At 34.3% G+C, this 25,338-nt stretch overlaps 2 protein-coding genes across 2 annotated transcripts; one reads left to right on the plus strand and one right to left on the minus strand.

Annotated features, from left to right (window-relative positions):
* The first annotated feature begins 7,183 nt into the window (after positions 1–7,183).
* Positions 7,184–8,873, plus strand: LOC135137408 (retinol-binding protein pinta-like). Its single transcript, XM_064067042.1, has 6 exons — positions 7,184–7,710; positions 7,762–7,921; positions 7,974–8,220; positions 8,268–8,378; positions 8,517–8,619; positions 8,673–8,873. The coding sequence occupies exons 1-6, from the start codon at positions 7,566–7,568 to the stop codon at positions 8,819–8,821; spliced, it is 915 nt and encodes a 304-aa protein (XP_063923112.1). The 5' UTR covers positions 7,184–7,565; the 3' UTR covers positions 8,822–8,873.
* Positions 8,874–17,545: 8,672 nt separating this feature from the next.
* LOC135137711 (cytochrome P450 2J6-like) lies at positions 17,546–23,680 on the minus strand. The gene is made up of 8 exons (XM_064067429.1): positions 23,676–23,680; positions 22,743–22,923; positions 22,630–22,698; positions 18,926–19,241; positions 18,725–18,870; positions 18,463–18,665; positions 17,774–18,399; positions 17,546–17,727 (listed from the first exon to the last, which is right to left on the minus strand). The coding sequence occupies exons 1-8, from the start codon at positions 23,678–23,680 to the stop codon at positions 17,546–17,548; spliced, it is 1,728 nt and encodes a 575-aa protein (XP_063923499.1).
* Positions 23,681–25,338: the final 1,658 nt, after the last annotated feature.

Consider the following 25,338-nt stretch of genomic DNA (forward strand, 5'->3'; position numbering starts at 1 on the left):
TATATCCATGTCTCATCCAAGAAAATGAAAAGTAAATCTTCACCACAATCACGCAATTGGAGATAGGTACCGCCTTAGAAATTTGATTCTGGCAGCTATAACGTGTTTAAAATGTGAAAAACTTCGCCTTCGGAAACCTAAATTTATACGTGTATTACGTACAATTATTTTCAAAGCCGAGTGTTTTACCTCATACAAAACAATAACGATTATATAAAACTTAAAAACCAACTGTAGAACGGAACCAACAAAGCATGTAGGTATATAAATCTGCGCAGTCGTCTTTCTGATTCTGATTATAATATTAACGGCACAAGCGCCGCTGTATCTGTATTATTTTAAAATTCGAAAAACACTCGACAACACTAGCGAACTTTACGGAGAATATTTCTGCCACCAGTTTAACTGTTTCAGTTTTACCCAATTTTTTGAAAACCACGAAATATTTCTTGTTTCTTTTCATTTAAAATGAGCTTTCTCGTGATTACTTTTATGGAAATTGTTTCCATGCTGTATTTCAGGATTTTCTTGAAACGAAGCGTGTTGAAATTAGAAAAACTTCTTTTTTTTTCCACACAATTCAGATCTGACATTTGAATTAGAAAATTAGACAGTTGATGCCAATCTTAAATTTCTAGTGATCTTAAGATTGCAACTTAACCACAGAAAAGTTTCTGTCAGTTACTTCTACCGAACGTGAATGCTTATTAACTACACTGCACTGTAGTAAAACAAGTAAATCAATGAAAACTTAGGTACATCGAATCAACTATAATTTATCGCCGAGTTGTATCAATCTGTCACATATTAATTATGTGTGAACCCTTACTATTCATCACTTAATTAAATTCCCCTATTTTGTGGCATATTGATCAGTTTCAATTTTTAATATTTCCATTATTGTAAGAACTAATATACAAAGTTTCCAATTTACAGGGTGACTAACAATTAATAATGAGCCTGACCAAATTGAGAACGTAACTCCGCGTACCTACATTTTGTATTTATCTATTCGTCAAAAAGTTGTTCTTATTTAGATTTAGTGAGTGATACCCATGAATTTGTGAGCGATTCGAAAGTGAAAGTTACACCATTGGAAATTTTTGCATTCTTTCTTGGTGAAGCTATTCGCGTTATCTTGTTTTTTTTTTTTTTTTAGTTTGGTTTAGGTAAAACAATTTGCTGCTACTTTATACAAGCTTATCAACATCAGCTGATAGGTTAATTTACATAATTCTTCAAGGGGAGGTGGTGTGCTGTTGGCTGTAAAAAATTCTGTCACTTGTACTCAAATTGATCTAACATCCATTATTAGAGCATTACCAACTATCAATATAATTTGTGTAAAAATTTTATTTCCTAACAAAAATTATATCTTTGTAATTATAGTCTATATTCCCCCTTCCACTTGATTCGAAGATTATGAACTTTTTGCAGATCTGTTCAGCAATTTAGAAGCTATTCACATAAATAAATTAATTACCTATTGTGGGTGACTTCAACATTCCAAACTTTGTCTTGAACTTAACCGACAAATTCAACACCTTATTAGTCAATTTTGCCACATTCATTGATCAGGCTCAATACAATTGTATTCGTAACGCGAACGACCATATCTTAGACTTTTCTCACATTTAGTAATTACAGTCGAAAAGTCAATACATCCCCTAGTTGATTAAGACAACCACCATCCAGCATTAGAACTGGAAATTCAGGCTACCTAAAAATAAAAATAAATTCTATTTAAATACTGAGTCAAGACAATATAATTTTATAAAAGCAAACTTTATTATTAACTCTAGACTGGTTGATATTAAACAAAACAAATTGGTTTAGTAGTGAAATTATTACTTGTGTTCGATAAAAGAAATATTACTATCAAAAATATAAAGGTTATAAAATCAATAACAATCTAAATGAGTTTAAATACTGTAGGTCATTGTGCAAAATACTTACTGAAAACGCTTACATGGCATACATACACAAGATCGAAAATCAAATTCAGAAGGATCCAAAAACTTTCTGGTCTTTTTTACATAATAAAAGAGGGTCTACTAGAATTCCGGGAACCATGTCATATCAAGATTTAGAGTTCACATCACCGATTGAAATTGTGAATGCTTGTGGTACTTATTTTAGCAGCGTTTTCATTAGTTCCGATCCAAGGATTGATAACACTCATAATTTCACTGGAAAAGACATTCTTAATTCACTTGTTTTAGTCTCAGACATTACCGAAGAAGACATTTTGCTAGCACTGAATAAATAAATAAATAATAATAAATAAATAAATAAATATTTAATTGTCCTACAGAATATTCTTCCAGTTACAAGACAATTTCAGCAAAACATAATACAATTTTAGTCTAACTAATAATTGCGTATTTGATATTATTTGCGACATACACATTAAGTTCGTATGAGTTGATGTTTTTAAAGAAAAGCCGTGCTGGTGTCTAGAAATTAGTTCCTTAATATTGAAATAAATTTGTCGATATAAAATACTTTCATAAACTTTGGAAAAGCAGGATAAAATTGAAATGGGGCGGTAACTGCGCACATCGGATATATCTCCTGATTTGTATACTGATACAATTTTAGCGATCTTCCACATATTGGGGAAGCAAGAATTATTAAGGCTTAGGTTAAACAAATAACACAAAGGTTTAAGAAAGGCAGCTGAACAGTCTTTTATCAGAAAAGAAGGGATTTGGTCGATGACAGCGGAACAAGTGTTTTTAATTTTACTGATAGCTGCAAGCACATCGTCATCAAAAATCTGGATATGGAACGGCAAGTTGCTGCTATTACTAACATATGTATTACCTTGCAATTCGTTGGTTTCAGGTGAGTCAAAAATCGAGGAAAAATAATGGGCAAACATATTAACAATGTCCAGTGGACGGTCATACTCACTGTTGTCAAAATGTACGGAACTTGGAATGGAAGAACGGCCTCGTTTTTCTTTTATAAACGTCCAAAAATATTTTGGATCACTTAACAATGAATTTTGCGCTTTAATAATATAGTTATTGAAATCCCGACGAATTAACCGTTTGACGTCACGCCGTATATGAGAAAAATTTAAATATGCTTCACCGGATGGTAACTGTTTGTGGCATTTAAAGAACTTACGTTTTAGTTTAAGCATACTTCTGAGTTCTGCCGAGTACCAGTTAGGGTAACGAAACCTTTTACACTTAAACAAAGGCACATGCTTGTCAATTATATCATACAATACGCTATAAAAATGCTCACAAGCTTGGTTTACATCAGTGATTCTATACAAGTAACTCCAATCAGTGTTGAAAATATCCTGTACAATAAAAGAAAATTCGGTTTTTTAAAATTGTACAATTTGGCCATATTACATGCAGCGAAATTGATGTAAGAAACTTTTTTTAATTGGAGATTAATATTTAACGCCGGATGGTGCATGTCTTCCGTAATTAATGGACATAAATCACGACTAACAGTACAGTGAGTTGAGGTACTAAAAACTAGGTCTAAAAGGCGACCATCAGAATTTGGGACAGAATTAAGCTGCGTTAAGTTTAAAAGTGAAGCCATCTTACGAAGAAAACTTGATTTTGTATCATTCTTATTACTGGAAAAACTTGGAGAATTGAAGTCCCCAATTAAAAATATATTAGAAAGCTCAATGGCGTAGCTTTCAAAGCATTCTATAAATAACACAAAATCAGTTACAGAAAGATCAGGCGGTATGTAAACTACAAATATGTGTAAATTACCTTCTTGACAAAATAACTTACAACCTATGATATCACACAGAAAAAAATCTTTAAATGTCGACATGTCCAGGCATTTAACGTTGAACTGAGCATTAACAGCCAGAACAACTCCCTCGCCGCTTTGACGATTGGATCTATTGAAGTCTGAGCGAAATGCAATGTAATTTGGCGGAATAAATTCACTGTTATTGATCGATGGATCAAGCCATGATTCTGTAATACATATTATATCAAATACATTAGCCGTTAAATTGGAGTAAATGTCATTAACACGTGATTTAATGCTGCGAGTGTTCTGATAATAAACAAAGAAACTTTTGCTATTGCTGGGAAAGGTTGTAGGTGTTCCTTAACAGAGAGTTGATTATGAAATACCGTTACTTCATGTCTCAGCCTTTCACCCCAAGATCCGGTGTGCCGCAAAAGTCTAATCTGGGCCCCTTGCTGTTTATATTGTTTATTAATCAACTGCTATTTGCTGACGACTTAAAACTTTTCTTGGAGGTCAAATCTTTGAGTGATCGTCAACAACTTCAATTAGATTTAAATCGTCTAATTTATTGAGGAAAGTGTAATCGTCTCTCAATTAATAAATCTAAGTGCTTCGTTGTCTTTTACTCGAGAAAAAATTCTATTGTTACGTTTGACTGTTATATGGAACGCGTAGTCTTAACTTGTTTAGACAGGTTCAAAGATTTAGGAGTTGTTTTTGATAATAAATTCCATTTTTCTAATTATATTGCGGAATCTATTTCCAAAGCGTATAAAATGTATGGTTTCATATTATATCGTAGCTGTCGTGACTTTTCAAACACACTCTCACTTATTGTCCTGTTTAATTCTTTCGTCAGGTCAGGTCAGGTCAGGTCGATCAACTAAAACGAATTCAAAGAAAATTTTTTTAAATTTGTTGAGTATCTGATTGATGGCATTTATCCCCCTCAAGGGTTCAATCATGAACTATTATTGGCCAAACTTAATTGCAAGCGACTCCGCACAAGAGGAATAATTATTGTTGATAAATTTTCATACAATTTTATAAATAACAGAATAGATTGTCCATACCTTCTTGATAAGTTTTTCTTTATTGTTAATATCTTTAATAGGAGTATGTGCTTACTCACAGATTCATTTAAGTTTATGTTTCTATTCTCAACGTTTCAAATATCATATTGCTTTCTTAATTTGTAATTATTCTAATTTTCATACTCATTTATTGTTAATATGTTTAATAAGTAAGTATATGCTTATTCTGAAATAAAAATTATTATTATTATTATTATTAAAAACATTAAATATCTCGGATCCATCCTAAACTAACATTTCCACCCGCATTAAAATATCTGATGAAATAGATTCTATAACTTTTTTTATTTTATTTTCCAAATGTCGTACGGTGTTAATTGGAGTTTGGTAAACTTTTTCTTTAACTGTATATATCCTACAGAAAGAAAGGCGTAATATTTGAACTTTTGAAGGCCAAGAGTCAGCAAACGTTCTCAATCTACCTGTTAATGAAGACCACATCAAGGTAATCCCGCACCCTTCTAGGATAATGCACAAGAGTATTATGTTGTTGAAGCCATAAATTGTGTCGTAATTCCAAATGAACATTTTCTTGTTTGTCACTAGTGTGAACAAAAAGTTCCTTACTGAGTTACACTGTCCCCAAAGGGATACTAAAATCTTTCTAAAAATAAAAAATGAGAATGTTGTCTCTTAACAAATAATGTCTAAGACTAATATAGCTCGGAGAAAAGCATCGACCTATTTAATTTAATTTTGTATTTGGTAGTTTTTTCAATTTTTGATCTTTAAATGTATTCTCAGTTTTGAAAAATGCCAATAGTTGCCTTGCGTGTTTAAAGATTGAACTTTATTTTATCTTATATTCAACTAGATTTTTGTCAGCGTCAAATCATAACAGATGTAAAAAACACTGAACAAAGAGGTCATCACTTCGCCTTGACCTTTCCTTCGTCACAAATTACTGCATTACGATTCACATCGAACTCGTACTTCAAATAGTCGGCTATAAATATGTCAATCTACCACATATCCACGCTATTACTAGTTGTGGTTTTAGTTGTTCAAGACATTTTGTGTTTTTGTGAAGAATCTCATGTGATTATTTGTGACGACTTAGCAGATGTCAAGCAAAACGAAACTACTCCATGGCACCATGTACAAATAGGATCTTTGAGCGATTTGACTGAGTCACCCAAGCATAGTTTAAATTCCAGTGTTCTTTTTGATTTGCACAGAACTAAATCTTTAACTATCATCAACCAAATCCGTCTCATTAAAAAAATTTACCGAATTGCTCATATTAGCTATCTGAAATATCTGAACCTGTACCGTAACAATATTCTCGAAATAACCGATGCTGCCTTTTCCGAAATATCTTCACTACGACAAGTTTATTTGAAGAACAACAATATTCAACACTTGGGACGAGGAATATTCGAAAATTTGACCTTAGATATTATAGATCTGTCTTGGAACCATATTCACTCGGTAACTACTGGCTTCTACAATACAAAAATAAAATGGCTTTTATTGAACCACAACGAGATAAATTTTATTGGATATGAACCGTTTCCAAGCAGTTTACAACAACTGGAACTTAGCAACAACCAGCTTGAGTCTTTGGATAAGTATGCTTTCCAAAACTTGCAAAAACTGAAAGAACTTTATCTGAACCACAACCGTCTCACCACTGTTCCTGATATTGCGACCTTGAAACAAATTCAGTATTTGCATTTCGCGCACAATAAAATCGAAGAAGTACATTTTCGCTTTGACAAATTTCGCAAGCTCTCTTTCGTTGATTTAAGTTTCAACATTATCAAAAATGTTACGAGTGATGTGTTTGCCTCTAACGACACACCGGCCATCGTTGTGCTAAGTTTTAATCGATTAACGAATATGGTGTTTGAACATCCTGAAAAAAGAACGGATCTTGGTCTACTTGGAAACCCATGGAATTGCAACTGTTGGTCTAAAATTGAAAACATTTTGGGGAACTATAACCACGACAACACCTGCGAGTTTAATAGCATTTTTAATAAAGGTACCGTGCCTTTCTGCATTGAAAGTGGGGAGTGTGGAGGATCTCGTGTTATTAGTGAAAGTGAGATCGATAATTTTCTTGATGCGATTAGTATATGCGAAGACAAAATCAAAATATGCAATTTTCGCTTATAATACCTTGTTTTTAGTTAGATTTTTTTTTATCTGTGTACATACAAAGTTTAGAAATTGTGTTTCTATTTAATCGAAAATAAATAAATATGTGTGCTTACAAATTTAGAAATTGTTTATTGTCGCTTTTATGTTTGATTTCTATTTTGCTTTCATGAGCTTCACTGAAATTTAAATTTTTTTTTAAAGTCTTCATGCCACATTTCTTATTTTTTATTATCTCTTCAGAACTGGGTTAAATCAACTAGAGGAGAAAAAGTCACGAGAATTGTTATTTTCCATTTCACAAATAAAAGTTGAAACTAGTCGAATTTCATTAATATGCACGAAATATATGTATCAAAATTTAGTCGTAGCTAAAAAACAATTTTTAAATGTTTCAGTAAAGACCATAATTATTAATTTTTTGAAGAAATTACACCTCAAATTAGATAAACATCCATACATTTGCTGTGAAGCCTAGTTTCGTTTATGTTTGGCAATTAACGTTGTCGCTTTTACAACCCACTAAAACACACAAGTAAACAACAAAATATTTACCATATAAGTTAAATTCTCAGCTGCGTTACGAGAAGAAACTACCATTTGTGTCATCCTGATTTAATTTCAATGAACCCGGACATATTACACGTAGATCCCAATGAAATCCAAAGGGCATTGGAAAGATATGATAAAACAGAAGAAGAAGCGAACAATGATATCAAAACAATACAAGAATGGATGAAAAATCAGCCACACCTACCTGAGATAATGGGTAAGTTTCCATTGCTTATTAACCAGATGTAGTAAAATTGTTGAATTTTAGATAAAGTTCCAATCAGAAATTTTCTGTTTTTGAATAAATTCAACATGGAAAAAACGCAACGGAAAATCGACATGTACTACACCGTAAGAGGTTTATTTCCCGATTTTTTTGAAAACAGTAACCCAAAATTGGAACTAATGCAGAAGGTCATGGAAGCGGTGTAAAATAAAAATAAGTGTGTTTTGTAAAAAATACGTTGGACTGAATTTTAGCTACCTGTGCGTTCTTCCCACGGCTCTCGACGGGATTCACAGGGTGTTTATCATTAAAGTAAATCCTGGAAATGTGTTTGGACCTAGGGAGCTAGTTGTACACTCTACGAATGTGACAGAGATGAGATTATACGAAGACTGCTTGGCAGCTGGAGAAATTTTGATCTTCGATATGACTAACATTTCTTTGAGTGATGTAAAAAAATTAACTCCGACTCTGATAATAAAAATTTTGGTTATTTTTGAGGTGAGAAAAATAACGTTATCAATACGAAACTCTTTCTCTGCTTTCAGAAAGTGTATTCTATTCGTTCTAAAGACATATACATATTAAACAGTCCTGGTTTTGTTTCTGTGGTACTATCTATTCTGAAGTCGTCTCTGAAACAAAAAATTTTCGAAAGGGTGAGTGTTAGAAAGAATGGAATACAGTGTCCAAAAGTACGTTACCACATTCTTAAAATTTAAGTATGGGGAGACATTGTCGTAGTTTTGTGACATTGTTTAAAGATTAAAAATTTATAAGTATATATTTTTAACAAGATCCAGTGTTGTGATGATTCGGCAGTATTAAAGGGTATTCTTTCGAACGACCAGTTGCCTAAGGATTATGGAGGAGAGGGGCCATCATTACATGAGCTGAATGGTAACGAGCTTTTATGAAATTTAGTACAAATTTTTACGTTTTTCACTTTCCAGAAATGCTAAAATTAAAGTTGACTACGTACGAAGAGCGCTTTGATTCGCTAGATAAGCTTCGAACCGATGAAAGTTTGAGACCTAAAAAACTGAACAAGGATGAAATATTTGGTTTTTTTGGGCATTTTATGAAGTTAAATGTAGATTAGATTATAGTGTTACAAGACAAATAGTCTAATGTGTAATGGTTACATTTATTATATATAAATAAATGTATCTTTTGTGGGTTTTATTAATCTGAATCTGAAACAATATCTGTGATATATAACGGGCGAACGACATAATTTGTACTGAGTCATTTTGGAACTGAATCCGTATATTTTCTCTGAAATGATATGTTTAACGTTTTTGACAAAACCAATTTTAAGTGCCAAAAATTTTGTAAACTTAAGTCTTTATAAACTGATTTTTAACTTTGATTTAAATTTTACGTTAATTGATTAATCAATCTAACCGTGATTTGAACAACTGTTACGTGAAAAATCCCTTCTTATCTTACTTTTCTTGTTTTCTAGCTCCCTGTTGTTTAGTGGAGAAATGATCTTTATGTTAAAGACATATCTTTGTCGAAATTTATTTAAACGGTATGTGGATTCAAGCAGCTTGAAATGAATTCCGGGAAGAATTTCGTGACAACATCGTCGACTATGCCCATTTTTGCAACACATTACAACGATGATACAAGGTTCCAAGAAACATCGCTTCTATAAAGGAAAGAGGAAAATGGCAAGTCGAAAGAGAAGAAAATTTCTGAAAATACTGGAAAGGTTAGACAGATGATGGAGCAAATGCCTACAACATCCACACGACTTTTAGCGTAGCAAATGCCGCGCAATATTGCGAAAAGATTAGAAAAGAAAAAAAGTCTAGATTTTTGTCTCGCTAGGTCTGAATTGGGAATATGTTGTTGTTCCCTGTTTATTTTAAATGACAGAAAGAATTTATCGTTTTAAAGGTTACTACGCTACTGATTTGATTATTTTTTATCAAACGCAGAAGAATTTAGTCTCTGATTCCATAAACAACTGCATAAAAATATTTCTTTAATTAGTTATCAGTAAAAAAACGAGTATATAATAATTGTTGTGATATGTTGTTACTTGAAGCTAAATAAAATATCTATCATACATATATATACGGAGGGGACAGTAAACATATGCAAAATTTTAGGAAATAAAACAACGTTTACCAATAACCACTAACGAAGAATTAATATGTCATTCTAACTCGCACGTTTTACAAAAAGCAAGTCTTGTGGCAGTTATTTTCACAAACGGCCGTAAAATCATCTGGACTCGAATTAACACGTCCCGTTTTTAAATCCTGCAAAACAGTAGAAAGAAAAAATATTAGACGTATCATTTTTGCAATATCTTCGCCAACATACATATTTTAGGCAAAAAAATATCAGGGTTTAGATATGTTATTATTAAAAAAAACAATCACCTGTTTTACATGGGAGAAACGATCCTGGTTGATAACATTTTCCATCATCATTTAAAAACTTGCCGGGATAAAATTCGTCGCGGTTTTTCCAAATTATATGGACTGTATGAACTACCCACGATAATGGCAGTATCATGGCACTTTTTGGAATCATAAAATTTTCTATTTCTACATAGTCTAAAATGTAACCTGTTTTAAAAATGCTTCAATCAAGTTTGATACAGTGTCATCTGTATAAGAGAAGCTTAACTATAATTAATTAATTAGTCTTCTGGATTAACCCTCCAATTATATGAATTTTGTTAAACTTTCTTCAAACGACGCCACTGTTTTCTTGTACTTTGGTAACACACTGTAAATATCGATGTCGATCTATTGTGTTCACATTATTAGGTACAAATATAGTTACGAAATAACCCATACGCCTCCCGTTGCGACGCCTAAGGGTTTTCGGAGGGCTTTGTAGTATGTAGGGCGATGATGGGTGACTCATCATCGATGACGGCGGCTGTGAGGCGTTCGATTAAGAAAAAGCCTCGATCGCGAAACGTCTATAAAGGAGCGGTGGCTGTTTAAATAGAGACCACCGCTGGGAATGGCCAGTATAATCCAGGAGTCGGTTGTTGAGTACGAATTAAGTTGAGTCAGAATTATTCACTGTGTATAAGTCGTACACTTAAATTTGTATTACTGAAGAATAAATTGTTGAGTTTTATTCACGCCGATTTTAATTACCGATCATAAGAGAGCTCGTAAAATTCTGGAGTAGACGCATCACATAGATGTTAATTAGGTCTACTTTTTGGTGTGGTTTCAATGGCGTTCTACTGATATTATCCAATCATGTTTGTGAATTAGTTAATGAGGGCTTGACAACACCGGTTGCATTATACCCCTGCCCTAGACAGCGAAACGAATCCAGGTATATATTGTGGGAATCTTCTTTCTCTTCATTGAGACGATCGATTTTGCCAGTGCCATAGGAGCGCCTTTCACCGATAGGGAACGACTCTTCGTAGGATTGATCTAAATCCCTCTCTTGGCTACGAAGCAAGGTACAGTATCGAGCAAGATCAGTATGTTGACATACTTGTCGGCCAAGAGGATAAGGTCGTCGGCAAATGCGAGACACGCAACCATCGACAGATCCATTATTTAATTCGGTCATTACGAGTTGGACTCCTTCCTATAGAATGTTTATAATTGTAGACGACCGAAAATTACTTTGAATGTACTTAATCATACCTTCCTCGATATCTAACCTCCACAGTGCCCTAATCAAGGATTGGTGTGAGACCAAATCAAAGGCCTTACTTATATCGAGAGAAACCACATTATAAGATTTCCGCCCTTTCCGCCGCATACTAATATAGTATTCTAATAACTCGACATTGGCTAATGCTCCATCTACGTTCACGAAGTCTTTTTGGAGTATATTAAGAGAGAAGGCCGTCTTAAGACGATTAGCAATTCTGCGGTGAAACAGGCATTGTATTTCGGACCCAATCCTAATAGGGCGCCAGTTATTAGGATCGCGTCGTGATTCGTCCTTGTGCTGGAATGTTGTCCTTGCCTCGCGCCAACCGGAAGGAACCAATTTATACTGCAACATGATAAAAAATAAGACTGCTAATAAATCATTTGCGACATCCTTAACATCCGACGTATCAATACCGCCGGGCCCGGGAGCTGAATTCTGTCAATTCTTCTTCGCGAACGCGACTTCCTCGGTATTCATAGGGAAATATGTGTCTGCTCTCGTCTTCTTCAATGTAAATTGTTCACCGTCCTGCGGAGAAACGGATTCCAGTATGCCACTATACAGTTGTCCTACCGCCTCGACTTGGGGGTATGTTTCTTCCTCGAATAAGCTCCCCCTTAGGGTCGTATCGGCTAATACCTTTTTGTTTTTCTGGTACATATCTTGGGCCTTTTTGTATGTGCTAGCCCGCTTATTACGCCCCGTGTTCACTTGACCATAGTTCTTGGCTGGCCTGGTTTTCTTAGAAGAGCCCTTTTTGTGTCACTTTCTCGTATCGAAGAGTTACGTGGCAGATTGCTATCGCATCTGATCAGCGATGATCTGCGAGAATTTTCGCTTATCGCAGAGATTAGGTCAGTATGCTCCTGAGAAATGTTTGTAGGGGTCAAGGAGACTAACTAAATCTTCTATAGTCGGTGCGCACAGGGTCGTGGTCGGGTGAAAAGTCGAGTCCAGTGGTTGGGTGTCTGGGTTTTCAATTAGAGATGTCTGCATTCGTGCGTTATGATGTACCAGCGCTTCCACTACCTCAAACCCCACATCAGGACCCCGAGATGACAAACTTTCCTACGAAAGCGATCTGAGGACTGCAGACAAGTCATGAGGAATGATATTTGTTGTTGTGGGGGTTTCGTGAAGATCTTGGGTTGTTCTCAACTGCTCTCTCCGGTTGTAGCGGAGGGCCCGTGGTGTTGGGGGCATTGTAGGTCTTTCCTCACGATTGGTGGAGACGGCGAGCGATATACTCCTTATGGTGGTGTGGAGTTCGGCGTAGTTATAGGAACTGGATTCATGTGGCTTTACAGAACTGGTGGCGGCTTCGAATGGGATAACAATCTCTTCAACCTGCGTGTTGTTTAGTGGCATGGGAGGGAAGTGCAATTCAGGGATGGGCGTTGATGTGCCTATATTGGTAACGATCTTCCTGCTGTCCTCCTTCACCTCTCTCTTTGCATTCTCGAGATATTTCTTGTATACCGCCTTCTCCCTTCTATGTCTAATTTGATGTACCGTTAGGTCCGTTGCGACAGTCATCTAATCGAGAAAAGTTTTTCCAGGGACCGCCCTTCCCTTTATACGGGCTAATATGGTGAAAGTTTCCGGATCCGATTGCGGCAATAGTTTCGCCAGTTCCTTCTAGTATAATTAGTTATGACCTCGTTTCTCGTGTTGACGTACCAATTCATAATTTGGAAATTCCAACTTGCAAAGTTGGCACTTGGTACGCCTCATCTCGCAAGTACGCTTTATCGCATTTGTCGCAGTTGTATGGAAGTCTGATTGATGTTGAAGATGGGTAAGGTAAGATGGCGAAATTATGGGGGGGATGGAGCATGCGGCGAAGGATCGGGATTTTGTTTCACGCCTCTCTTATTCGACTTTGAAGGTTTGGCCGACATGCTTTATCAATACCGGTACGTAGCCAGGATTTGCACTAATGGTGCACGTCAAAAAGAAGCAGAAGCTAATTTTTTCGCTCACAAAGGAGCGGCGTCAAAAAAATGAGGAACAGAAAAGAATAAATAAAAGACAAAAAACTGTAAAAAGACAAACAATTAAGCATTGAAGCTCAGTCATAAACAGAAAATGAAGAAATTCTCTTATATACTCGAGTCGAAAAGTAGAAAAACAATACGGAACCAGAGAGGACGGACACAGGTAACTCTGCAACCCGACAATGATCCCCCAACTACGAAAGCTGGAGTGCCAAGATGGCCGTGACAAAAATCGGTAAGTCCAATCCACACCAAAATGCCGGAAATCAATTCCTCAAATCGAGAAATACACGCCAAAGTTTTTTCCCGCTCGAGAACAGCCCAGGGAGCTGAGTTTTATATTCCTGAATTGAGCGTTGCGGGTGTCGATGTTGAGATAAGTGTATATCTGAACTCCCCAGACCTTCAGGAGTTCAAATATACCCGGCGTCGTCGCGAGTCGCTCAAATCTGATGTCAGAATTTTTGTTACAACTGCCCGAATGACTCCCCAAAAGGCTCGCACGTCCCAGGATCGAAATGGACGTTTTAACCGAAAAGACGCTATCTTAATTGTGACTATTTTTCCAATAAAGAATACTTAGCTTCTGTGTTTTATTAAACTATCATACTTATTAAGGCAAAAAAACGCGAAACACCAAAAACATGGGTTCTGTATCAGGTCTTAGCTGATAGCCACTAATTCCCGTCAAAGAAACGAATACAAGAACCCACTAGGTACAGATTAAAATAATGCTGAACTATTTCGCGTTTATTTACAAATAACTCTGGAGCTACTGGACCGATCTTAATGAACTATGCGGCAAAATGACCCTGGTCACAAGACGCGTCTGTCAACATCAAACACAGAAAAATCGCTGCACTTTTAACGAACACAATTCAACACACACGGAGCGACAAAACACAGGTGCGTTTACATCAGGCTAACAATATTGAACCTATCGTAAAAAATGGTCGAAGTTTATTTCGACAGAACTTCCCTTATTTCATCGGAAAATTATAATATCAGATTTTGCTATGTTTGTTTTGTGATACGTAGTGATAACCTCTATACAGTAAAAACTGGCGGCATGAATAACACTCTCGCAGCCCTTGCAAGGGAATGTGAAAATTGCACAAGTACGGACAATGTAAAATATAACTATTTAAAGCATATAACCAACGGAAAAAAATGGCCTCCCAGCAGTAAGCTAACTTCTGATGCAAACACTTGAATTTGGTTGTTTATACCTTAGATCATATAATAAATAGATACCACCATGCCGTGTTCTTTCCCTAGCAGAGCCTGTGACGACATCCTCCTGTCACACATCTCTCTCGTATATGGAGGGATTACAATGAAGCTATCCTTGCCTGATCACTATTTGAATTTTGCGCGCCTAAATTTTAGGAAGTATGTCTGAACTAACTTCGTACCAAATATGTTGACAGCTTGATTTTATAAATAATTCACAGTAGATAATTAAAGGAATAGTAAATTATTGGACAGCAATTGTGATCCTTTATGATTACATCACTTAAAATAGGATCTTTGTTCTAAATTCTAAAATTGTTTTTTGTACAACAACTCGAAAGAGAGGTTAGAAGAAACATCTGTCAAAAGCGATTTGTTGCGCTGGTGCGGTACAAGGATGGAAGTGAAATAGACATATACAGATGAAATGCATATAACAAAGATGAAGATGTGGTGATCACACAAGGATAGCATTATACTACTCCTCTTGACGTAGAAAACGACAACAGATAGCTTCATGTCTAGTCACAGCTTTCAGTTTGAGTATTGGTATCTATGTATTATATGATCTAAGGTTTATACATCGGAAGAATGTCACGCAGACATTTGTTTGATTTGAATGTTCTAAATATTATTCTATTTTTTTTTATAAAACGGATATATTCTCATTAAAAAAAAAAATGGGGTGACTCATTTTTAATTTAATTAATAAAAAAATGTTATGAAGTTGTAAACATGGGTAATAAACAGCCTGAGAGAAAAAGAGGAAAAAAACGAAAGACCAAGTTCGGTCCACGTTCCGAGCTCTGACCCACTGAACCACGATCGGGATATCGTACGCTAATGGTAAACTATTAGTACCTATATGTTTTTGCAAAAATTTGGACGATTAGGGAAAAAACTCAGCAGATTCGTACACCACACTTATAGGAGTATATTGTTGTATAACAGTTAAATCAAATAAACATAGAATTCTTTGAAATGACGTCATCAAATTGTTGGTGGAGATGATTAGCAAAATTTTGGTCAGAGTTTAACAATCTAAATGATATTTCTAATATACATACAAAATTCGATAACAATCGGTCCAGCAGTTTCTAATAAAAATGGTGATAGACACCAGACAGACGGAAACGGGAGACTAGATTTTTCGTAGTGTAGCGGTCTTGAAACTTCCTTAGCATACCCTCGGGAATAAAATGATAAAGAATTTACAGGACCACCAATTGTTGCTAGTTCTGTTATTTCGTCTAAGTTGTGAGTCAAAATTTGTCGACTTTCATTGTCACGAAAAAACGATTTGTCGAGAAACAAGGCGCTCGAAATACTAATAACATAGGTACGAAAATATGTAAGCACTTTATCAAAAAGGCGTGGTTAGATACCTGACTAAAATCTTAGTACAGTGTCTTATGTTGTCGGAAAGTTGGCAATAAATTTTGTTTGATGCATCCATACATGAATAGGAGAAGAAACATTTTGTAAAATTAAAATCTAAAAAGAGAGTTGTAATGTTCCACCAGAAGTAGTACCTTTCCTTCCAAATATAAAATCGAGCAGGTAAAGTGGTGATTTCGCTAAAGCTTCGTCTTCTATTAGAGCTTTTTTTAATATTTTAGCATGCGAAGTCACAACAGTGTTCATTAATCCTAGTTTTTTTGCTGTAAATCGGTTCAAATTTCTGTGCTTTTGAACCTAATCTATGTAAAGAACCTACCACAGGTAAATTCGGAGGTCCTCGCAGTTAAACGATATTTTTGATACTTTTGTAGTGTACAAACCTATGTATAGTTTAGGAAATATCGTTGTACCCTATAAAATTTTATGGACAATAACGAGGCCGACAGTAGTACAATGGTAAGAAATATTTATGGCTCACACCGGTCCACCCGAATTTGTCGGAGAACATTTAGCAGGTAGTTGTACGCATAAAATAATGGTCATTTTCGTTCGTGACTAACGATGGTCCTTGTCGGGACCTGGATTATTCTGCTTTCTAACATCTGCGGATTACTAGTGTCCATCTCGTTATTGTCAATAAAATTTTATAGGGTACAACGATATTTCCTAAACTATACAAAGAAAGTACGTACATTAATGTCCATGAAAATATGATCATCATCTAAAAAAATGTTAAACAAAATATTAATTCACATTTTTTTAAAGTACTTATAAACGAAAAAAGATAATTAAAATTATTATTTATATTTTTCTCGAGTTATTATGCCGTATGATTGTAACGAAGCGAATTTTCGCGGGAACCCGTACGTACCACCGTCACCGGTTTTTTTTTGTCGTCACCGTCTCAAGTCGAAACCGTCGTGCACGCGTCGTGTACCACCACCGCGCTCCCCTCCCGTACCATCTTCGTGCGATTTCCAGCTTCAAGGTGGCCGCCTCCAAGAGGAGCCCGTCCTAAAAGAAGTCGCCGCCCAGGAGGAACGACCGTACCGGACGTGTTATTCCTTTTCTTGTTGTTTTATTGATGTAGATAATTAAGAATTAGCAGTAAGATTATTATTTTAGCCGTGTAGCTGGTGGCAGGGAATAAACCAGATTTATTGTTTAAAATATTCGTTGCCGTTTTGTTTTATTTTCTTATTTTCGGGATCGCTCACCACCTGAGACCCGTGTCTCCGGCTTGAGAGCAACCCCGGCGCTCCCTCCCCTGGACAAGGAGCTGGTGCCCGAACGTCCGCCGCTCCTGACTTTATTTGCTATAAATAAATGAAGCGATTTATTTTTTCAACCCTCTACTAGTTATATATAAACAACTGCATACATATTTCTTTCTCTTATCAGTAAAAAACGTGTACGTACATAATGTTAAATTTTGTTACTTGAATCTATATCTTTCATACACATGCGGAGAGAACAGTAAACATACAAAAGTAGGAAATAAAACAAAGTTTACCAATAAAGGAAAATGTGTAATTCTAACTCTCAAGTTTTACAAAAAGCAACTCTTGTGGCTTAGGAATTAGGGTAATTCCACAAGAAGCCATCAAATTAACTGGACTAGAATTAGCACGTTCAATTTTAAAATTTTGCAAAACCGTAGAAATAAAAAGAAATATTATCATTTTTGCCAGATCTTCGCCAACACACATTCTTTTGCCTAAAATAGCAAGGTTTAGATATGTTTTTACTAAAAAACCAATCACCTGTCTGAAATGGGAGAAACGATCCTGGTTGATGAAATTTTCCATCATCATTTAAAAACCTATCGGGACAAAATTCTTCAGGGTTTTTCCAAACTGTAGGATCTGTATGAAGTGCCCATAGTAGTGGCATTATCATGGTACTTTTTGGTATTATAAAATTTTCTACTTCTATATCGTCTAAGGTGTAACGTGGAAATCCTAAAGGAAGTATACTTCTGTTTCTAAGAACTTCGGCAATGGTAGCTTCTGTGTAAGGTAGTTTAGGCAAATCATCCATTTTAGGTGTTTTACCTTGTAATACATCAAACAGTTCCTGACGTACTTTGTTTTGTATGTTTTCATATTTTGCTAAATACAACAAAATCCACAGTAACGAATTCACGGTAGTTTCGATACTTCCGCCAAGCATATCTACCACGAGGTGAAGCAGTTGCTCTTCATTGTAAATTTCTGTAGGAAGAAATTTAGAGCCTTGTGTTAAAAATGCTTCAATCAAGTTTGGTACAGTATCGTCCGTATTAGAACCGGTTAGTTTAACTTCCTGGATTAATCCTTTTCCAATTTCATGAATTTTGTTGAAACTTTTTTCAAACGACGTTACTATTTTCTTGTATTTTGGTAACACACTGCAAGTAACGACATCAATCAATAGGACGCAACATATTTAAGTATAAAAACATTGAACCTACCGTAAAAATGGTAGAAAGTTTAAAGCACCACCAATTGTTGCTTGTTTTGAAATTTCATCTATATTGTGAGTTAAAATTTGTCGAGTTTCATTGTCACGGGAAAACGCCTTGCCGAGAAACAATGCGCTCGAAATATTAGTAACGTAGTATACTATACTGTCAGAAGGATTCAATGTTACGTAGTCTCCTTGTTCTTTTATATACTAGATACGAAAAAATGTTAGCATTGTTATTACATATGTAATAGTGCATAATTACATACCTGAATAAACTCGTCAGCACAGTTTCCTATATGATTCTCTAGAATTATTTTGTTGGATGAGGTTCTGGCAGCACCTGATGTTCTCAGAAAATTGGCAGTAAATTTTCTTTGATGTTTCCACACATGAATAGGACTATAAGCAACACCTTGTAAAATATAAACATCGTCACACAAAATTGAAATGTTACATCAGGAAAGTACCTTTTCCTCTAAATATAAAATCGAGCAAGTAAAGTGGTGGTCTTGCCAAGGCTTCGTCTTTCATTAAGACTTTTTTTAATAGTTTGGCATCTGAAATTACAACAGTGTCCAATAATCCTAGTTTTATTGTGTAAATCGGTCCATATTTTCGTGCAAGTTTTGTTAAAGAAATGTGCGGTGCTTTTGAATCTAATCTATGTAAAGAACCTATTAGGGGTAAATTCCAAGGTCCTGGCGGTAGACTAGATTTTCTTTTATTTTTGTAGTATACATACAAAGAAAGCACGAACACCAAGATCCATGAAAACATGATCATCTAAAAAAATGTTAATTAATATTTTTTCAAGAAAATATTGGGGTCAAAATTCGAGTTTTATGTATTAAAATACCAAAATCAAATGTCAAAAATTAATCAAAATTTTGTTTTAGTTTTTTAAAGGTAACATAAGCTAACACTACGGATTGTAGGTAACATTGTAACTTTTACTGATATGTACTATTATTTTTAAATTTCTCCCAAAAAAAATCTTTCTTTGTTGCTTGTACAAAAGGTGTATTGAAATTTTCAACATACTAGGTTTTTCTTTATTGTTGGAAATTTTAAAATGAATCAGCGCCAAAGGCAAAGTTGTTGAAGACGGTCTAAAATATTTTTTGTAATAAAGTAGTATTTGACACCGACCTTTTTCTTTGAGGTAAACATTTTCAAACTCGAGTGATGTTGTAACTGAGATATGCGGCATTTACGCATTGTTGACTAGTTTTTAGCCGGACTTATTTGGAAAAAGAACTTTCATATCAGTTTCAAAATCTTTGGTAAAACCTTATAATTTAGGGAAAATTTCCGAACACGTTTCGTGCAGATAAGAAAGAAAGATTATTTAAAGAAATCTAAAGACATGACGGCAGTCACACTTACATTGCTAAAAATTGAATTTTAACAGAAATAGATGCGGAATGATAAGAAACTTTCCGAGCTCACGTACCGACACTTATTGTGTCGTTACAATGCGATTTTTATTTAATTTTTAGAATTTCGTTGTATGTCGATTTGTCTTAAATATTTTTAAAATTTCATTTTTCTGTATTATTTGTCACATCGTATTTTAAAGTCTGCTTCAAATTCTGTTCTGTCTCCCCATAAACGGTACTGATTCTAAGAATGCAATTGTCTTTAAATAATAAAAAAAAATGTTTCTTTGTGATCTGCGCGTTATAAATGCGATGTATCTCATTTAATATGCTGTATTCGAGACAAAGCTCTAGTTTAAAAATTTTTAAGTTAAACACAAAGATCGTTGCCGTATACTTCTTCAATAAAAAAGATTTTAAATCATACAACTGACCGACTTTAAGATCTTCAATAATTTTAAAGAGTTTAAAAAAACTCTAATGTTGAACATTTCAATATATTTTTCATTACTCTAAAAAAACTAAGGCAGACATTTTGAACAATTTTTTAAATATGATACACAACCAAAAAACGCAATTTTAAAATTATGAAAATTTAGGAAACAATGTGATTTATTATGAAACTCGAATTTTAACACGAATAAATGAGGAATAACAAAATAATAAATTGGGAAAAATTCATGATCAACTTCTTCAGAAATTAATGACAATACCGCCGCAAATTTTCTTATGTAAAATACATTGCTAATTACGCGTTTTCTACGGCGCCAAACCAAAATGGAACGAACAACAGATTTTTATACACAACTATGCGTGAATAACAAATTTAAAAACGTATTGGAGAATAAAGATAAAGTAATCTTAATGCATATTTACCACAAATCTATTCCAAAATGTGTGCACCAGCTGAAAAAAAAATCGGAAAACTTCAATAATTCGAACTGAATAGATTTGTCTTTTATTTTATTAGTCTTCCATTGAACAAGAGACTTTTATTTGATGAATGCCTTTGCAAGGTTTACAACACTACTGCGTGGAAAAGTTTTCCACTTATCAAAATTTCCTCACTCTTTAGTTCATAACAAGTTGACCTTATAAGTGTTCACAATTTCGAAGTGTGTAGCCGTCTGAATCACTGAATTTTTAGTGCGGCAACCCACTGAACTTAGGCAGGTACTTTCATGTTGGGTTGAGGCTTCGTGAGTGTCAAAGTACGAAGAAAGTGGTCTTCGTTTCCTTCTGTCTGTCGTTTGTGTCGATTTTTATTCTAAAAGTAATCTCCGAAAGTATTGAACCGATTATTGTTGTTAAATTTTATAAAAAAATCAAAATTGGACAATAATGTTTTGTAATTTAACTTTGAAACTGCAAAACCGAGAGTTCTGGAATCTTGTAAACATATGTATTAACGTTGTCGTAAGCATGGTAAATCGATGATCAAAAGTTCTCTGTTTATCTATCTACTAATGACCTCATCTCAAAATTTTGTCGAATAAATGCTGCCTAAAATATGCGAAATATTGTGATAACCCAGACATCCTGCCAAAAATGACAAGTGAATAAAATTTTAAAACCCACGAAAAAAATAAACAATTTCGTCTTCAACGTAATCGTCAATTCCACTTGACACCTACGTTGTGTTTTTTTTAATGGTGGAATGCGTTACAATGCAAAGTGGTGAACCCTAAGGTTGGAAAAGCGCCCCCAAATAAAACACAAAATATGGAGGATACAAAAATCGTTTATTCCTCCATCCTCACAAAAGAAAAAAAAAAGCTGCGACAAAGTACACGTTGCGGTGGTTGAAAACACTTTGATGTTCAGCTACAAAAAAAAAACTGCCTAACTTTAATACAAAAAACTTTAAAACCAAGGAAACACAAGTTTTGTATCACATTCAGGCACAAATTTATAGCTAATACAGTTTTTGATGAGTGGGACTCACTATCGAAAGATATCGTATTATATTTGAGTCAGTACAGACATTTATGATGCACATTGTGCTAAAATGAACAGATTAAACTAGCGAACGACTTACACTACTTGTTATGGCGCGGGTATAACAGGCTTAATAATAATAATAATAATAATAAATTTATAACACACAAACAATTTTTTAGCAATAAAAAATTATTCTATCGGAATATATACTATTATATTAATAAACTATTACAGAAGAAATTCAATTAACTGTTAGACTTGCAAGTTTACAGGATCTAACAACTTTCTAGTCAAAACTTTGGTCTCAAGAATTTGAATTAATAAATCTACCCAGTGGGTTCCTCAATTATCCAATAAACTATCCACAGTTACACCAATGAACAATAATCAAATAACACTTGACGAGCTGATGAATGATATCAATAGAACACAAAACTGGAAATCACCAGGACCAGACCAAATACATAATTTTTTGATCAAAAAATTTAATTGTGTAGGCAGTTATTTACTAAAACACTTAAATCAGTTCCTTCTTAACCCATCCACATTTCCAACATTTTTATGTCATGGTGTAATATATCTAAAACCTAAAGATGATGACACAACAAATCCAACAAAATACAGACCTATCACATGTTTACCTACAATTTACAAAATACTAACCTCATGTATAACACAAAAAATCAACACTGTTTTAAACCGGACATCATTAACGAAGAACAATTAGTCGAACTTTCCATCATCTATGAACCAACTAGGAAAGAAAACAGAAACATATTGTTACGTTGACGGGTGAATAAAATCGGCGTGGTTTAAACTCAACAATTTATTTCTTAATAACTCGAATTTACACGACTAACTATTATAGCAGTTATGTACAAAATAATTCCGGCGCACTGCACTGGCCTCTCTTGACTCAACTGGGTGAACAATAATCGTTCCCGAAGGTGGCATCTATTTAAACCCATCCTTCTGTGATCGAGGTCTTTCTCGAATATCTATAGCGATTTCCGCTTCCAGACTTTTCGAACGCCGCTTCGAGACTTTCCTGGACGCCGCAATCGAGACTTCCGGTAACCGGCTCCAGACTTGTCTTTATGCGACTGCCGCTCGGCCGTCCCGATTGATGATCATCTCCGTATTTTCTAGAGAACTCATAGGCGTCGTACCGGGGCGGTGTATGGGCTCATTTCGTAACAATATATACTGCTTTTATTGATTATTATTTAGTATTCTGTCCCGCATTCGTGGCTACTGGCTAGGCAAAATTCTGGAATTATACAAAGTTGATTCTAAAATATCTGCTCTTCTCAAATATTCAATGGAATTTTGGAAAACCATCCTTCAAATAACCTTAAAATAAGTCATAAAAATCTCGTCATTATCACGTGATTTTTTGAGCGAATGACGTCGCCGACGAGTTATTACCAAAAATTGACGTGAATTAGACGACAGTCTGCTGCTTGGGAAGAAAAACTTAACATCGCAGGAAAATTCTCTTATTACATGATGAGAAAGTTCGATTCACGAAAATCGTTCAGGAAATTACCACTCATTTAGATTCACACAAAAAGTACATTAATTCCTCATTTAATAACTTAGACATAATAAGTCTTACATTACAATTCCATTTTACGCGCTCAAGAAAATAGTCGGTATAACTATTCTAAATGAGAATATCTAATAATAATAATCAATAATAATAATGATGATGATTACTTGGATATTATTATTGATTATTGCTAGGTTTTGCTAGTAAATAATTGTGATGTTTATTTTTGGGACTATATTGGCCAGTGTTAGTAATATCACTGCAGTGTTTAATAACACAACACTGTTTTCAAGTAAATAAGTAAGTGTATATCGTTTCGACTTCATTTCTAATAGTGCATATTACTCCATCTTTTGTGTTACATATCCAAGGTTTAGTTTTTCATGTATGTAAGTACAAATATCGAGTATATTAAAGTATTGTACGTTGTACGAAATTAAGAATAATAACGTAATTCTGAAAATTTGTTTCTAGAAAAATCGTGTAGGTAATAAATAAAGCAGCCAAAATTTTTTGAAAAATATTTTCGACGTTTGAGATATATTACTATTTCTGATACATGTAACGTCAAGATACACGACTTCTTGGGGATAATAGTAATGAATCTCTACATTTATCTGAAAACTAAAACACAAAAAAAATGTAACTTTTTCAAAAGACATATAATGCATTACATATTTTGTATATGGAAAAAGGTTATAATTGATGTACTATACAAGAGATGGTGTTTATTTATTTTAATTTTTGCATAAATATATTTGGTAATGATGCTCTCCATGCAAATTTACTACATTTGGCATAGTTCCATTAAAAAGAAGTTGATCATAAGATTTATTCCGACTATGGTGTTGGAAATAATTGTAATATTATTATCATCAATGAATCATTCGAAATTAACTTTTTTAATTCTAGGTTATGGACTCAGTATCGACTTCATTAATTTACCGATCAAAAATTATAAGTTGTGTCAATAACCTTCGGGAAATATCATGGACATTTGATGATCTCAGAAAGCGCAGTGATATAGTAAATGAAGTAAAGTACCTATCCACTTGTTGCAACTATATGTGTAATCGTAATCTACAGCGTTTCTGCAGCAGCAATAACTCCTCTTTTTACACACGAGACAGAAGTATTTTTAGTCAAGGATGTTGTCGAAAAATATTTTCCAGGCTTGGGTACAACAATGACACAATTTTTTTGGTGTCTATTTCCAATTCTGACCTACCTCGGAGCACTAAACGTATTTCTCTCTGTTTATTGTTTACTACAATTGAGAATTCAGTTGTTGCTTCTTAACAAGCAAATTCTCAACTTAACAAAGGATCCACTGGGAGTTGACAAACTTATTTTATATTATCCTTTAAATTATCAAAATATTATTTATGAGAATCTAAGATCTTGTATTGAGAGAGATATAATTTTGACTAAGTTAGTGGGTAAAATGCTTCAAAGCAGCAATAATCTAAACCTTGTCTTGCAGCTTTATTTTGCAAAATATTAGGGTGTTCTCGACACCTATCCACTTCTGCAGTTTTCAGTATTTATTTTTGAACATAATTAGCATAAATATTTTTATTCTTGTAAGTAGATGAGATAATAACATTTATCCACGATTACGACCACTATTATTTTTAGAGCTTCGAAACAGAACAATCGATAAAGAATACGACTGATGTCGTATGTATATTTACTAATTATGTAGGAATAGTCTTATCTTTTAACTCTTTGTGAAAGTTTAGGCGAAATGGTAACCGAATTAATTTTTTTTTTTTTAACTATTCAAATATTCAATTTTTACAGACTGGTACTTTTTTTGACTCAGTAGCATGTCTACCTTGGTATAAATGGAACACAAGAAACAGGAAAGCGCTATTAATGTTGATGATGAACACTCGAAAAATTTATCTATGGATTCCAGGAGTGGGTACTCTAAATACTGCATCAGTCGTAACGGTAAGAGTTTATCTTTTAAAATTAAATACTCCTAACAACTACGTTTTCCAGT

Source organism: Zophobas morio, unplaced genomic scaffold, assembly GCF_036711695.1.
Source record: "Zophobas morio isolate AGI-343-1 ecotype UQ-CSIRO unplaced genomic scaffold, CSIRO_AGI_Zmor_V1 ptg000029l, whole genome shotgun sequence".
Classification (NCBI taxonomy): domain Eukaryota; kingdom Metazoa; phylum Arthropoda; class Insecta; order Coleoptera; family Tenebrionidae; genus Zophobas; species Zophobas morio.

Coding starts and splice junctions, on each gene's coding strand:
- LOC135137408 (XM_064067042.1), top strand. CDS start 7,566: ATGAACCCGGACATATTACACGTAGATCCCAATGAAATCCAAAGGGCA. Junction 7,922..7,973: donor CAGAAGGTCATGGAAGCGGT/GTAAAATAAAAA, acceptor ACTGAATTTTAG/CTACCTGTGCGTTCTTCCCA. Junction 8,620..8,672: donor ATCATTACATGAGCTGAATG/GTAACGAGCTTT, acceptor TTCACTTTCCAG/AAATGCTAAAATTAAAGTTG.
- LOC135137711 (XM_064067429.1), bottom strand. Junction 19,242..22,629: donor CTGCTATAATAGTTAGTCGT/GTAAATTCGAGT, acceptor ACATTTTTTTAG/ATGATCATGTTTTCATGGAT. Junction 18,666..18,724: donor GTGCTGACGAGTTTATTCAG/GTATGTAATTAT, acceptor TTTCGTATCTAG/TATATAAAAGAACAAGGAGA.